Genomic DNA, 16,852 nt, shown 5'->3' with positions numbered 1-16,852 from the left:
CTGGTGCAGGAGCAACCTCTTGCTCTCTACCACAGGCCTGACAGACTGCTCATTCCTACACACCTACACCTGTAACCTGCTGAAAGGAAACATGGCCTGCCTCTGTTTAGGCTTCATAGAGAGCATCCTCCCACAAGTTCTCAGTGTCTGCTGGGAAGTTCACTCAGTCACACAAGTAGACGCTGGAGCCTCCAACACTCACTTCAGCGAGGCAGCTGAAATAAGCAGAGAGCCCTCCCACATCCACGATCACATCGTCTCCCCCCCCTCTCTGGATGGAGCTCTAGGTCCAGGATGCCACTGGGATGAACTCTATCTCGTGGGTATATTCACTATACATGCAGGTGTTGCCTTTTCCTGAGAGTCATTTTACTGGGATGAGCCTGAACGTTTGCTTTCGGCGCTGGAACTGACTGAAGCTGCTAATCCGACCAAACAATTAACACCATCAGTATCTATTTAGATTAAGTTTGACTGACATGAAATATGATCCAAGACAGCAGGTTTGGTTTGCATCCATCTGCTCTAAGATCAAAATCCGTGCACAGACTTACCAACTCTAGGAAGTTGACATTGTGTCGTTTGTCTTTTTTTAAGTTTTCCACATTTTTGCAGGGAGGTCACGTGTGTCTGTGCTGGAGCTCCGTGGTACCTGTGATGGTCCCTGAAATCAGTGAGGAACTTGAAGTTGAGTACCCTTGTTTTTACCCTGCACACACCATGTACACGGGGGTGGGGTTCCATCGTCCCATTCCACTTGCAAACAGACAAGGACGCTGATCAGAGCTGATGAGCACCTGTGACTGCTGCAGAGTCATTTTGAGCAAATCTGATGTGAGGTGGCCTTCGAGTGGGGAAAGTTGCGGCGGGTCAACGTCGTCTGAGCCACAGGCAGCAGGAAGCAGCAGCGCAGCAGCTGGGAGGAGGTGTGCAGGTTGGGTTTTCTGCAATGAAATGAAACACATTTTCCATCCTGATTTAGAATTATTGCTCATTTGTCTCTGTAAACACGTCCAGAATGGTTCTGTGGGTAGTAAAGCAGGTCTTAGTCTAAACAGATCTGGACAGGTAGGAGTTAAGTCTGTCATTAAATAACCATGAAGTTTCTGCTGGCTTCCTCACAACTGTCACAAGTCATTCTTATCCGACGAGCCAACATCTCCATCTGTAATTTGTCACATGGATTTTGACACAAGATGAGATAATTACTTTTAAAACTCAAGTCGCAGCTGTATTTACCGTGATCCATCACAAACATGGCGCCGGCTGTCATGATGTCACAACGCTCTGCAACTTAGAAGCAAAATAATCAAGCGTGTTTGATCAGGAGGGAAAGATTTCATCAGAAAAGCAATGAACGCTTTTCATTTATCTTTTATCATTTTTTGACGTTACACAAAACACAGAAGTAATCCTCCCATTTTTTTCTGCCGGGTCCCACGGAGGAAAATCACTTCACACCTGATGTGTCACCTGGGGCGCCAGTGGCACGCGTTCATCCCTCAGCTTGATTCCTTTTCTAAATAACGAGTTTAAAGTAGCGGCTATGACTCAAACTGATAATGAAGTCATGTCACTGTCTGAATAATGCGTCAACGAGACCATCAGCCAGCAGATTCAACATTTCTGTGCTGAGCCTCTAAAAGGCTTTTGGTTTCCCTGTGAAATCAAATCACCACAAAATTATAATTAGCAAGCAGACAGAAGCTCGGATGCTTCTCATTTTCTCTGATCTTTATTTTAACAGAAAAATTCAAACTGAGACTCCAAATCTCTTCTGCTAGGAAGTTGTACAGACAAGGATAACAAACATCTACATAAAATTAACAGACATTAATGACAAACATCTGCATGTAATTAACAGGCAACATGACAAAAGCAATTAGCAACTCAAGTGAATGAATGTACTCTATATTCTCTGTCTCTCTCTATCATCCATCCATCCATCCATTTTCTTCCACTAATTCCTGTTGAGGGTCGCGTGGGGGGGTGGAGCCTATCCCAGCGGCTACGGGCGAAATGCGGGGTTCACCCTGGACAGGTCACCAGTCCATGGCAGGGCCAACACATAGAGACAGACAACCATTGGCTCTCCCAGCCACGCCTACGGTCAATTTAGAGTCTGGATTAACCTGGTCCCTCTTGATGTCTTTGGACTGTGGAGGAAGCTGGAGTACCAGAGAGAACCCAGCAGGAACAGGGAGAACATGGAGACTCACCCAGAAAGACCTTTGCTCGAGCCAGGACTCGAACACGGAACCTTCTTGCTGTGAGGCGACAGAGCTGACCACTGCACCACCGTGCCGCCTTCATCCATCCTTCTTCTAAACTTAACTATCTGATCTATTTATGTCCTCTTCATCTCTTTTCTTTCTCTTCTTAATCTATTTATCTTTCTTTTTACTGTCCTTTTCCCCTCCCCCTGCTCTTCTTTCTCTTTTTCTTTCTTTCTTTCTTTTTTCTCTTCTTTCTTTACATGTGTGCACGCACACACACACACACACACACACGCACACTACATCTATTTTGCATATACATCATCTATTGGTGCGTTTTGCCCTCGTCTTTGTTGTGCTCACCTACAGCCTTGATGTGATCTTTTCAGAGACATCGGAGTTGTTTTTGAAGACATCATTGGAGTTTTGCGTGTGCAGTACTGCAGCGCCTCGTCAAGGTAGGGAACCTCAAGTCCTCTGGCACCACGGTAAGATGCACTGGGACCCTCCAGGCTCAGACAGGTCTTGCTCATGTGCTTCCTTTGCCCTCCTCCCGTTGGATCAGCGCTGAGGAGGGTTCAGAACCATGTCGGGAGCCGTGTGAGGGCCTCATAACTCATGATATTAAGATTTCAGGTGATTACCAGGTAATGGGCTCTCAGAGCGGCGGCGATGGTCAGACCCTCTGGGAGCTCTGCCGTGTTCTTGGAGCACTTTGCCAACTCACTCATGAGTGTTTTCAGGGAGTTTACTGTCCAGATTTAGCATCTAATAAAGCTGGTAATTCTGTGAGGACTTTAACTTCATCCTGTAACACTTGGCCTCCCTCATCACTGTCCTGATTTAGTGCTTCTATTAAAACCCGCCATCCTAAGGACACTTGCCGGTTTTATTTAAGTTGTCTATTCTTGCAAGCAACTCTCCAGTGTTGGCTGGATTTGTTTTCATCCAGCATCGATGACTAAAATGTCCCACCTTGATTTACCACATTGTGAAGATTGTGTCAAGTAGACAGATATACGGTACTGGTGGCGCAGGAGTGTCAGACACTGCCAGCAGATGGTCGGCCATTGTCAGCAGACGTTAGCTCTTAATGTCTCTTGGAGTGCAGTGGATACACACATGGCTCAGACTGCAGCTATGCTTTCTGCTTCCTGCATAATAAGTTAGGAATCAGTGTGTGGCTTAATGGAAACACAGAGAGAGTGAAGAGGAATCAGGATAGACTTCAACAGTCAATCAGCTGTCCCTCTTCTGTGAGTGTGGAAGAACTTTTGACTCTCCGACAATATCTAATGGAGGAGCTGTTAGCGCTTGAGGCCATCAAACAGAACTTGTTTCCTCGGTGCAGTTGTCTTTAAGCTTGATGAAATAACTGACTTATCTGAGTTGGTTAATAACAGAAAAAAGTAAAGCATTCAAAAATAAATGTAATGAATTGTGTTTTTGCCCCTTGACCTCATGTAATTGAAGAGCTGTGAGTCACCAGTAGAGGGCAGCAGTAGTCTCGCCTGCATCTAGTCTGCTGGATGTTGGAGGAGGTCACAGGTCGTGTTGTTACTGGTTACCTGAGGTTCTCTGTGGGTCAGAGTTGACGCATAGTTTTGATAGCTTTGGATTATTTGGGCCATTATGGCCCATTAACAGTGAAATCCGGTCTTTAATGTAAGGGATTTATTTCAATTAATTCTAAAACAGATGGTTATGTTTTGTTTTGTTTGTTTTTTCCTATGAACCTATGACCAGTATTCTTTATTACATGTTTAAGTTAAAAATGTTTTGAAAATCTCTCTATGACTACATGTACACACACACACACACACACACACTCAGATTCTTGACGTTGTTATCAATTTAATTTCTCCCTCTGCTGTTGTAGTTTGCGCGTCCCTGCCTCGTAACTCCTGGCTGCCCGGGTGAATTTCTCTTTGCAGGACAGTAATCTTGAATCCAACATCTCGCTGCTGTCGGCTGCAGTCAGGGCTAAAATTAAAATGTCAGTCTTCTGCAGAGGGATTCCAGTGCTGTTACTGTGACAGCCAACATAAATGTGAAAGGTTTGTACCACGATGATGCCAATTTGATTACTTTAATGTGAAAGTTTGGTTCTGTGACCAACAACTTTCTAGGTCTGCAGAAAACTACATCATGTTGCAGGTTTGCATCATACAGAGTAGAGTGGTGCAATTTAAAAAAAAAAAAGAAACCAAGAAGACTTCTTAATATATACAGTACACCTAACAAAAATGTACCCTAATTTTCATTTCAAATAAGTCTTAGATCCACACAAAAATGTGTTCTCTAGCCTGTTCAATTTGGTGAGGCTTCACCTTCACAGCTCCATCCAGATGTGCTTTTGACTCTTCTCAATAAAAGCATTATAGGAGTTGTGAGTTTCTAGGACCGCCAACAACTGTTAATGTCAGTGCTCCTAAAAACAGGGCGACTGATCAGTTCTACACCACAGACCCTGTCTTCTTTCTTTTTATTGTTGTTTTTCTTCTTCTTCTTCTTCTTCCTGGCTGTCTGTTTTCATGTTGTTTCGTGTTTGGTGAAATGAACACAAATTTTCACAGCAGTTGATAAAAAGCTCTTTTCTTTTCTGCTGTGTTCTAACTGCTGCTGGGATGCTACCTCATCAGGGCCAGGCCTGGGCCTCCCCTCAAAGTTTAGAATGAGCTCCACCACCAGTCCTAGTTTACCTGCGTATCTTCATTAAAGTTCTGGATGCCTGTGGGATCATGAATCTATTTGTTGATCCCAGATACTCGCCATCCTGACAAGGTGGCGTAATATCCCTGTCAGAGTGGCGCCGTGGCTCAGCAGGCCGTCAAGTAATCGAAGGGTTGTTGCTTCAGTTGCTTCTCTAGCAAGACACACAGCTAATAGCTCCTGATTGGTAAGTTGCATTGTGTGTGTGTGTGTGTGTGTGTGTGTGTGTGTGTGTGTGTGTGTCCACATTTCATCACACACAGCAGGAGCTTTGCATTTTGTAACTTTTATACATTTGCTTCAATGAATTCACTCCACAAACAAGTGCAACCTGTTCCCACCTCCTGGAAGTTTAGTTAAGCTAATTAGTTCAGTAGTTCCATATGTTTGTTAACAATTGCATAAACTTTACACCAACAGATGGATGAGCAGCTATCAAGCAGGTACAGTGTCTGTGTGATCAATCCGCCACCGCCACAAGCTACCGAGGCACACTGGTGCTCCCAAGAGTTGAACAAACTTGCTAACGCCCACCGTCCACATCAGGACGTGTTACCAACCAGATTGAGCTCATAGACGCTGCAGCAAGGCGAGGTGGTGTATAAGCTATGTCTCACAGTGATGACTTATTGATCACAAAGCAAGTCTAGCCTCTCTTCTTTTTGGTCTCATGATATGTCCTTGGATCCAACGAACACCTGTTTTTTGATAGTTGATTTTGTGAAGTAGCTCATTTCCTCTCTGCAGAAAACTTTATTTCCCTCTGCAGACATCAGAAGCTCATTTTCTGTTCTGCCTCAGAGTAGAACTGACTTCAAAATGAGAACTATTCACTGGCTGCATTGAATTTAGTTCAACTTTTGTTGATAAAGAGAATCAACTTCTGTACCCAGCGAGTAATGTAAAAGTGAGTTTTTATTCCTACAATTCAATTTTTCATGGTGGATGAGATTTATTGCCTCAACTTCTTAAAAAAGAAAACCTTGTTTTTGTGTGTGTGTTTGTGTGTGTGTGTGTGTGTGTGTGTGTGTGTGTGTGTGTGTGTGTGTGTGTGTGTGTGTGTGTGAGAGAGAGACTACTGTAACTGTTACTGTAACACTGTATAAGATGAGTGAGACTGCAGGAGGAGCTGCTGCTGTTTAAACACAAATTTCAATGTTGGTGAGTACATGAGGTCAAAGATGTGTATGAACATGCGTGACTGCATGCAGAAACCGTGGTGTGTATGACTGACAGCTGACCAGTTTATTAACACATGTTGCACATTCAATGATTCAGTGGTCTTAGTGACGGTGAAAGCTCATCTTTTAATAAATCTTTTTTTAAAGATGAGGGAAATCTAAAGGAAGATTTTTTTCTGGCCACAATATGATTTTCATAACAGCGCTTCACATTTGGTACACGTGTACTTAGCATTACTATCCTGCATGAACTGAAATAATTAATTTAATCTAGTTTAATGAAAATGGGATAAATCAGCGCAACCCTTAACGAGTTGGAGTGGACAATCAAATGTAATTATTATTATTTCTATTATTATTTAAAAGGAACAATACAAAATTGCAATGGACACTGAAAAATCAGTATGAATAATAAAGTTTTATTTTCATATAAAACGATTTTCCAGCAAAAGTAGTAATGCAGTGTTGATGGATATCACTGTAGCACAGCAATGCTCCAGCATCAACTCCAGATCCTTGTCAGACTGGATCGTAAACCCCAGCAAACCCAAGTAATAACATCAGTGCAAAGACAAACAGGTGGAGGTGATAAATCATGCCACCATCTGCACCGGAAAATAACTGTTGACACAACATGAGCGTCCGCAGAGAAGATAATTCCTGATAGACTCGCGCTTCGCTACGGCGGAATCAGTGTTCAGAAATGACAAATCCCAAACAGAGAAGCTCAAAGGGGAGATTCTCAGGTATCAGTACAACCAGAGGACAGCTCCAACTTTCAGACGCAGACACACCGATGAGCCTGGAGTCCTCTGATATGCTGCTGCGGGAAGCTTTGGAGGTTAGAGAGGTCGGCTGGGAGCTTGACGCCATAGGCGCTGCCAAACTAGAGAAATATAAATAAGCCTTAAGCTCCACTAATGTTCATGAGAAGCTTCAAATGTTGCTCCGCTCTTTCATCCGTTAAAAAATCCAACCGCCTGACAGAATCCTAATGCTTTTATAGGCTGCTGTGCTGTGTTCTTTGCTAAATACAGTTTAGTGGATGGGCTTTGCCAGGATTGTCATGTTAGCAAGTGTTAGAGTTTCACCAGGACTATTTCTACATGGAGGAGAAGACACTAGGAAGGACGACAAATGGACAAGTGGACAAAATGCCACTCCAACAAACAAGCTACAACACTAGGGGTTCACGTTGTTTTTAGCCCAATTCAAAGTACCTGTAGATTCCTGGGCTTGTGGCCTTTACCTTTAAGGTAAAATAAAGTATTGCTCTAACTGAGGGGCTCATGTACTTCAAATCATTGCCTGCATATTCCGAGTGGTTGAAGTTTGCCAATCAAAGACATGAATCAGATGTTAGCTAATGAAAAGAGCGTGAATTTATGAGCTACGATTTTGAAGGGGCAGTGTTCTGATGTTTCCAACAGGCCAGTAAACCTCATGCACAACAGACCGATAGCTCCTTGGGAGACGTGTCACTGCACTGTCACTCCACCTCAAAATGTGTTCCTGTTACATGTTTCCAGTGAGCTGATGGCCCCCAGCGGGTGAGCACTCACCGCGGTGACGACCGGATGCCCACAGGGTGTCTTTATCCATCGCATCTTTTGCTTTTCACAACTGGAAAGCGTGTGTGATGAACAAAATCATCAATATTTTTTCTGTCATCAGTGTCACAGATAAGCTGAAAAGCTGACTAGCCTCCAGGGGTTAGTTCAGGGTTGTGGTGGGATATCAGTCCTTGCCTCAGGAAGTTTTTCTGTCCTGGACTGGCTGGGTCGCATCTTGTGAAGTGCTGCCTTTACTTCCGTGACTTAGTTATGTCAGCGTGAGACAGCGGCGCCTCCAGCTCACTCTCTACACGGAGATACGGAAGGTATGCCAATTTCTCTGTTGTTGGCTGCAAGCATTAACTCAAGTCTTCATCTACTTCCACCATCTGAGGATGTCAGGATGGAGCGGACTGACTGAGATGTGATGTGACAGAAGTGTTCCTGCAAGGACTGCAAACCTGGACTCGTACACTGCTGGAGCACTTGTTTGATGGGACGTTTCAGCTGAAATATGAAGTGAGAGCAGCTGTCTGTAACCTGACTTCAGTCCCGGAAGCTGTACATTTTTACATGGTCTGTATTGAATTGCTGTTATTTCCTTCTTCTTCTTTTTTTTCCCTTTTTTGCATCAAATGTGTTTCCTCCAACAGGTTAGGGAATATTGAAATGTCAGTCTGATACAAGCAGAGTTCTTTTCCAACCTGTGGGGGTGAAGTTGAGCAGACTGGGAGGCTTAAGTGTCCCAGACAGCATGAGTAGAGATCCTGCAGCCACAGTCAGAATCAGAAAAACAACTAAACTGTTTTTGCATCATGAAAGAATTCATAAGCGTTAGTGGACACCCAAAATAAAAGTATACCACAAAATTTAGTGTACTATGACCTCTTTATAACACATTTAAAACATGGTAGCATACAATAGAATCTGTAGACATCTGGCATAGTTAAGTAATATCTTCATACAGTAAAATCGTATTTTCATTAAAATGAAGAATTAAAATATGTGTAAACATAATAAAAGAAATAAATAGTGGATCGCTACATAAGGCATCCAGGAGGACTTTTACATACCTGAAGTCTTCTGCATGAACATAGAATGACTCTGTACACACTCGGCGGTTTCTTCCAGCAGTGACGCTCTGAAACCTGCCAAGCTAGTAAACATTTACCGTCAGAGCAACAATCAGAAACTGGCCCCTAATCTGTGGACCCCACAGAGATGCCTCCGTCACTCCCCTCACCATTTGGAAGGATTCCAAGTCTCACACTATTTTGTGGGAACACGTTTGTCCTATCACTTGTCAACATACATGGAGTTTGAAGTCTCCTTGAGAAACTGGGACAGAAGCCATCCCTATAAAGACACTGATTATGGAAGCACAGTCTTCTGAATTTGTGTAAAAAATAATCAACAGATCTAATCCTACATTGTTCTGCTGCTACTGCTGTAGCTAAATGTGTCATGCTTTTTGTCACTAAGCACTAATATGAAGCCTGCAGCAGCTTATTAAAGCTTAATCCCTCTACCTGGATGGGAAACAGCCGCTTTATTTGGCTACGTAGTTCCTTCATTTCTCCACACAGTTGAAAATGAGGGAACATCCAGCTTACCTAAATTCCTTTGTTGAAACCTTAGATGGATTATAGACGTCAATTACAATTGTCCAAGTGGCTTTAGTTTGCTGGAATTTCACTAAACAAAGAATGCATGGAATTCAAAAACTGAGCTGACAGACAATTCTAAAAACAAGCTCGCATTTCACATCATGGGCCACCTGTAAAATATGAAGCCAAAAAAAGAGTTGCAAAGTGGGTCTAACAAATAAACACATTGACAGACTGGTGAGGTTTGCACGATGTGTATCAGTGCAGGAAGCAAAGCGAGCGCTTCAAGTACCTCTGCAGGAAATTTAGAGTAATTTAGTGGTGAAGGGACCTCGGGACAAACGTCCAGCCGAGACCGACCGCGAGGCAACGGAACACAGACTGAGGTCTAGCAGGGACGGCCGACAGGGTGAGGTGGCACTTCAGCGTAGCATCTACTCCAGTGTAACTGTCGACAAACCTGGTTAAGCGGAGTAGTTAACAATCTGACAGAGGAGGTTGAATCAAAGTGTATGGTGCAACACAGCTAATAAGCTACAATAGTTTCCCCAGTGTGGACTCCTCACAGGCCATCATTATCACAACAGCCTGCTACTTGTGGATGCCATAAATTTGCATGTGAAAATGTGTGTTGAACTCAAAACAGAAGATCCTTGCAGATTTACTTTGCAGACATGAGTTGAAGCGCTCCTGCATTACCACCAACATGAATTTGCAAATGCAAAATTTCTGCACACATTATAAAATTCCTGATCCAACACAGCAGTAATCCAACTTTGCGAATGCATAATCACAATCTAAACAACTCAGAGCCTTGCTCTCCTTCAAACTGCACATTCGTTTGCTATCTGATTTTCGTGACATTTATAATGGCAAGATCTCACAAACTGCCTGTCATGCTCTGTATTTTGCTGGCTCCTACTGTGCCTTTTCTACCATCAGTGAATTTTTTTTTTTTTTCTGTAGAAATTAAAAGCCTACCAGCGCTCAGGTTTCCCAAAGTTTAGGAACCTTTTTAATTTGATATTTTGATGAAAATTATGTGTGGGAAGTATTAACCCACCTGCAGCTAACTGTGCTTAGAAAAGAAAAGAAAAGAAAAGAAAAAACAAACAAACAAACAGACAAAATAACCCTGAAATGTAGACTGCCATTTACAGCATGTGAAGAGAAGAGAGGTGAGGTGAGGATCACACGACTCTCACGGCTGACAGAAGGTTTGCATGAATGGGGGACATTTTGTGTACTAACAGCAAAAAATAACAAAACAACGTAAAATGATAACTGCATTACCCAGATATGATAAATGATATGTCCTGTATACGTTGATCTACACATGCTACAATACTAGAACACACTAGAAATGCCATCTATTTAACAATGCTTAACATGACATCATAAATGTAATGGTTAAAAAAAACAGTGACAGGATTGTTACAACCCTGTTTGTCACAGTGGTGGATTAGGATTAGCTCAACTCGCGGTACACCAACGCTGACACACAGTTGATAGAGAAATGCAGCAGAATGGATTCCATGCAGTAAAATAATGTGGTGGGAAGTGAGAGGTCTGTGGTTGGACGGCGTACTGGCCAAGATCACATTCCTGTTAGGGTCAAATGAACCTAATCTCAGAGATATACAGTATGTGAAATGACAATGATCATAATCTCTTAATAAATTTACCAGCCAGCACCACGTCAATAATGTCAATAGAGAGTCAACTGGGATCCTGAGAGGTCAGAGTAATGTTGAAGACGCTGATGTTAGAACATCCATCTCTCACTGCCAAGTGCCTGATGAAGACTTTGGTGCATTTCTAAAGCACCGTCCACGCCATGAAGTGCCTTAAACCAGGAGAAATAATACCAACCCCCATTGCCATGGTTTCAGTGCTGCCATGTGACTTTACTATATCTGTGCTACTACCGTGCGACGCAGTGTGATCATGCAACAATATTTACTGGGAGATGGTGCTGGTTGCGGTAGTTTGGGTCAGTTGGCTGGTGATCTGAAGAAGATGATAGTCAGGGAAGATGACGTGCTCTTGCTCCTTTGCTGTGACAGATCTATGCAGCGTGAAGCGGAGTTCGTACGATTCACACATACAATCGTTCATCTGAGGCAGCAGCTGCTCCAAAGGCACAAACAACCTCATCACTTGACCTCCAGTAGGTGAAGCCAGCTTTAGTTGGATTTCATGACACTTTCTACTGTGGACTCACTTTTAATATTTTATTCATGAATATTTGGCCGACAGAGGTTCAGTTTAGAATTCTTTAGAATGTAAAGACTGAGATTGTCAATGCATCTTTGTTGATAAGAATTTGTTCCTGTTAACTGCTAGTAATGTTAGCCTGTTAGCATTCTGTCTTGTTAGCAATCCTTTCATTGTTACCATTGTTTTTTTGTCAAAGTGTCAGTGTTGAAATGGGACTGAGAGGCTGTGCTAATAGCATGTTAGCGTCCTTCCTGTCTTGTTAGTATACGTTCACCTTTTCTGTTGTTTTTTTTGTAAAATGCATCAGTGTTGAGGGTGATTGGGCTGCTGTTGCTGATAGCACGTTAGCATGTTAACAAAACTTTCACTATCATCATCTTCAAATGTAAAAGAGGAGGTAACTGTTGGACAAAAACCAACACATTAGCTTGGTGCTACACTGGTTTTTTTTTTAGAACATGTTAGCCTAGCTAATTCAGACCATCTCAGATCAGAATTATAACCACGCCTATAAGCCCCGCCCATGTAACTCAACCAGTGGGGTTGTTTCTGCCTCCAGTGCAGCTGCGCTCCACACAATGTGCTGATTCAGGAGTCTACAGTCACACATGTCTCAGTCTATCAGTGATACAGTAAAATGCTTCCTACACACACACACACACACACACACTCACACACACACACACACACACACACACACACACACACACGCTTGCGCACACGTGGGTGTGTGTAGCAGCCAGTAGCATCCTCTCCCACGCTGCCACTTCATCACATGTTGGGTCCTTTGCTGTAATGCTCCCTTAGGTTGTAGGTCTGATAGCACATGGATAAGTCACACACCCCTGGTGTTCCTGGGTTGCCCCTTTTACCAGGATCGCCAGGGGGGCCTGTTTTCCCTGGAATTCCCTCGCTGCCTGGAAGGCCCATTCCGTCGGAGCCGCGGGGACCTTGAGCCCCTGCAGTGTTGAGGTAAGAAACAATGGAGGAAAACACACAGACAGACAGAACCCTGCTGTTTCTGCCTCAGTCATGGCTGGTAGTGTGTGAAGTCTGAGCTACACCTGCTCCTACAGTATGTGATATTACTATAGAGGGCTTAGGACGTTGTCACTGAACCCCCACTGGGGGGGCAGCCACATCCACCAGTGTATGAATGTGACAGCTCTGTAAATGCATGTAAATACATCATAGAATTCGTTCCATTTGTCATACCATTTACCAACTAATGCACTGGCTGTCTGCTCTCTGTCTGTTACTTTCCTCTCATCCCCTTACATTCCACCCCCCGCTATCACTAAAAGTACCCATAAACAAGGTCCACCCACGTATTTTTTAAAAATGTAACACACTTGATGTGCTTCCATTAAAAGTGCACTTATGCACAGACCTGAATCTCCAGTGTCAGAACGCTGTGGTTAGATTGCAGAAATAGCTGCAACTCCACAAACTGCCTTAATGGGTAAAGACAGAGTTCAGGGAAGAAACTGATGCTGGACATACTGTATTTACATACCTTGCTGTCCTGGTGGTCCTGGGGGGCCGCGGTGACCCTCCCCTTTGCTGCCTTTCAGCCCCCGTAGCCCCATGTCACCTGGGAACAGAATATGTCTGCTGTTGAAATCTAGTGATGAGCACTAAAAAGGCGGTTTCCTCTGAGATGGCGCTGCCAAGTCCTGCTGTGTACAAACCTCCAAGTAAACACTGCAGCAGTTTATCTGGTTCAAAGACTGAATACAACTGTAGGAATGTGATAACAGCATCTTTCAGAGTAGTTTGACTTCCACACGTTTGTGTTTGTTGAATAATTTAGACACAGTCGATGTGTCTCAGTCTCTCTGTTAGATCCAGTTGCAGGACGCAGCATCCTCCGCAGTAGCTTAGTTTTCAATATGATGCTCTTTAAAAAGCTCCTGACTCGGTGGGCCTGCTGTCTACATCCATCATGTACAGACTGGTGATGACATGACTTCCAAAACCTGGAGCAGTTAGCGTCGATCAGCGCCTGCTTCCTGTGTCCAAAGTCAGTGATTTCGTGCCTCAAATGAGCTTTTGATTAACATGTACTCTGCTGTCAAGCAGCTGAACAAGACTTCAGCATCTTCAGACCAAAACAGAAGTGCAAAGCTTAGTTGTGGGGAAGTCAATTGTCGATGGTGTAGTTAGTCATAGCTGCACGTTAGCTTTGGACATCTATCACTTCCATTTACACTTCAAAAATAAGACAAGTGGTGTTCAAGCGAAACATAACATGTAGTCGCACAAACCTGTTCGCTACAGAGCGGCAAATCCAACGTAAAAAAATCCCTCTGGCTTTTTGTTGAGGGACTGCAGAAACTAAAAACCCCTACAACACTCTACTACCACAAAGGGGCACCAAAGGGGAACATAGTCAAATCCTACACCATTGTGCAAAAGAAATATGAGCAGAACCTAAAAAATAGACATAGCTTGGAGAAAGAAAAGCTTCCACGGACTCAGTATGACACCTTCCAAAATCTTGTAGGACTTGTGAGAAAGATTTTAATGGAATGTTTTTTAGACCCACAACAGGAAACTACCAAAACATCTGACCTCAACATGATTTCAACACTCAACCTGCTGATGTGGATTCAGATGCACCACAAGATATCCACCAATACCCAAACAATGAATCAACTCAATTCAGCGCAACCTGCCATATATTTCCCAGTATTGCTGCAAAACGCTTGTCAGCATCTTCGCCAGATTCTTCCTGACTTGTAAATTCCTGTAGCCATCAATCTGCACGCCTGTGGTGTGACCTCAGACTTCAGAGCAGCCCGACTGTGAATGACCCTGATGAAGTCATGAGGGACACGTCCTCAGAGCGCAGAAGACCAAATACAACCAGACTGAATCACAGCTCACCAGTAACCGCAGCTGCATGTGGAAAACCTGAGAAGGGACATTTTAATTATGCGTCTCTCAAAAACCGAGATTTCTATCTTATCAGTCAGCAGCCATGAGGACTGTGCCAAGTTTCTTCTTGAATATGTAGCAGTGTCAGTTCATAACAATGATTGCCTTCACTTCTCCTCCAGAACCACAAATACAACGGAGCCTTTTTAGTCATCTCATTTTAATTTCACCCCTTCACCAGCTTCAGAACACTGTCAGGTCTTGCTGCTGTCAAATCACAGCAAACATTATCTCATGGCACTTTCCCAATTGAGCAGGTTTGGACGTGCACACAATACACACTATACACACAGTACACACAGTGCACACAATGCACAGCTCACTAGCTCCACCTGAGCAATGTGATGCAATCAAACTCAGCAGCTCAGCTATCAAGAGTAAACGTACAGAAGGGTTGTAATTCTACGTTGTTGTTGGGATCATACTGGATGCATAACATCGGATTATGTTTCTCAAATTCTGCCTCATGCATGTAAAAGATTTCTCCAAAATATCAGAAACAACTGCAGTTTGACAGCAGAAGAAAAACCTGAGCTCAAACAAAAACAGTAAAGTAATTCCCTCCGTGAATATGATGAACGCTGTCGTGTTGGATCCCATTAGGTTGTTGAAGGGTTACTAATGAAGTGGCCGGCGTGTGAACAACATAATTCATGTTCTCCTTACAATCAGTGTTGACGCTCTTGTTCTGTTTTCCAGCGAGAGCGACACGTCTTATGTTGTTGCTCCCTTGAACTAACAAGTTGGAATCATATCCAGCTGTGGAGAGGTGCAGTTTGGCATCTTTCACAGCTGATTAGCCACTCTGTCTTAAAGTGGCGATAAATCAAAGACAGCTCATTAACATGGCTTTGCATGCAGTCGCTGTTGCATTTTTGCTCGGCTGACTTTTATTGGTGTTCACATGTTTAATAATCTTGTTTTATGGGGTACAGTGAACATTAACACATCCTATTTAGACGTCGTTGGCACTGTTTTGATTTTAATTGTAGAAGGAAACAGCTGTAAATTTAGTCGCACCTCTCGTTCAGGAAGTTGTGTTGTAATTTATTGTTTTGTTTTTGCAGAGATGGGAGGACATTTTAACGACAGTTCGCTGGTGCAAAGAGGGAGTGCTGCTCGCAGCAAGCTTTAATCCTGCCTCAGGTGCTAGGATTCACCTGAATTAGATCAAAATTCAGCATAATTGGTTGTATCACCTTTGAGGCCTGGGGAGCCTTGCATTCCAGGAGGTCCTGGGTAACCCGGAGCCCCGGTCCTTCCAGGGTAGCCCGGAGTTCCCATGGAGCCTTTGGGTCCTGGTGCTCCTGGCTCGCCCGGGGGGCCCTTGACAGTGTAGCATCGTTCACAGCGAGCTGGGGGAGCCATGGTTTGGAGCAGCGTTGGCAGTTGGTCTGCAGGGCAAAGCCGAATAACGAAGATTAAACCGTTAGCATAATAAAGATCATCTGACAACTGAACCTCACAATCAACTCACATATATGCACCAGAAATATTATCATGTCAATCTGCAGACTCTAATAGCCTCCTACTCTCTCCTGCTGGGGGGTAACGCACAGGAACAAGTAGCCAATAAGAAGCCTCTTATGCGTCGCTGCCCTCAAGGTTCCCATTCCTTGAGTGAATGGATGAATGTAAAGTGAGACCAGGCTTTGGAGAGCGAGGAGCAACAGCTGTGTTCCCCACGGAAGCCCCACATTATCCCAGGTATGAGGGTTTGGTGTCATATAAATCTTTAAATTATCAGAATTGTGGAGCAGGTCCTCTCAAAGTGGGGTCTGGGGACCCTCGGGGTCCTTGAGGGTCTTTCAGGGGGTCCTCAGCAAAGTGAACTTTCAACATATCAAATCTCATAAAGCATCACTGATTTGGTTTGGATTTATTTTTAATATTATGTTCCTAATTTTCCTGACAACTTTAAAGCTCCTGGTTTCAGCACCACTATTGTTGAAGTCATTTTTTTTGTTTATCGACACTTATTTCCCTTTGACTCTTCAAAAAAATCGTCTACATTGGCGAGAAACATTTTGAATAGCGAAACAAAAATATTAATAATATTAAATAACCACTGTGTTCTTGATTCATTGTTTGATTATTATCAAGGAATTATAACATAATTAAAAATAACAACAAAGTAATAGTCATTATTATGTTAGCCTCAGGAGAAAAGCTTAGCAAAAATGAACTGAATTACAAACAATTTAGTGAAAATCCTTAAAAAAGAAGACTTTGACCGGGCGATTAGCAAAAAACTTGAAATGAATACTTAATATTAGTGGGGTTCTGATCAGGGGTGCTGGATTCTTTATGAATGCAGACTCAGTAAACAGAATATCTCATTATTAAAGGGTCAACAGCTTGTTAGGGTCATTTTGCTGTTGGGTCTTCGTCTTTATTTGAGTTAGTGACGGTCTGAGACATCA

At 43.3% G+C, this 16,852-nt stretch overlaps 1 protein-coding gene across 1 annotated transcript in view; it reads right to left on the bottom strand.

The window, feature by feature from the left end:
* Positions 1 to 8,452: 8,452 nt before the first annotated feature.
* Positions 8,453 to 16,852, bottom strand: part of LOC147242043 (uncharacterized) — a 51,572-nt gene continuing 43,172 nt past the window's right edge. The window contains exons 19-21 of the mRNA XM_086191961.1: positions 15,629 to 15,823; positions 13,006 to 13,083; positions 8,453 to 12,448 (exon numbers count right to left, since the gene is read on the bottom strand). Coding sequence (XP_086048087.1) covers positions 12,261 to 12,448; positions 13,006 to 13,083; positions 15,629 to 15,823 — 461 coding nt within the window. The 3' untranslated portion in view covers positions 8,453 to 12,260. The remainder of the gene's footprint in view (positions 12,449 to 13,005; positions 13,084 to 15,628; positions 15,824 to 16,852) is intronic.

The sequence above is a fragment of the Aulostomus chinensis genome, chromosome 21 (assembly GCF_037954235.1).
Source record: "Aulostomus chinensis isolate RoL2024-O1b breed Wild chromosome 21, RoL_Achi_v1.0, whole genome shotgun sequence".
NCBI lineage: Eukaryota > Metazoa > Chordata > Actinopteri > Syngnathiformes > Aulostomidae > Aulostomus > Aulostomus chinensis.
This window is presented reverse-complemented; position numbering and strand designations above follow the sequence as displayed.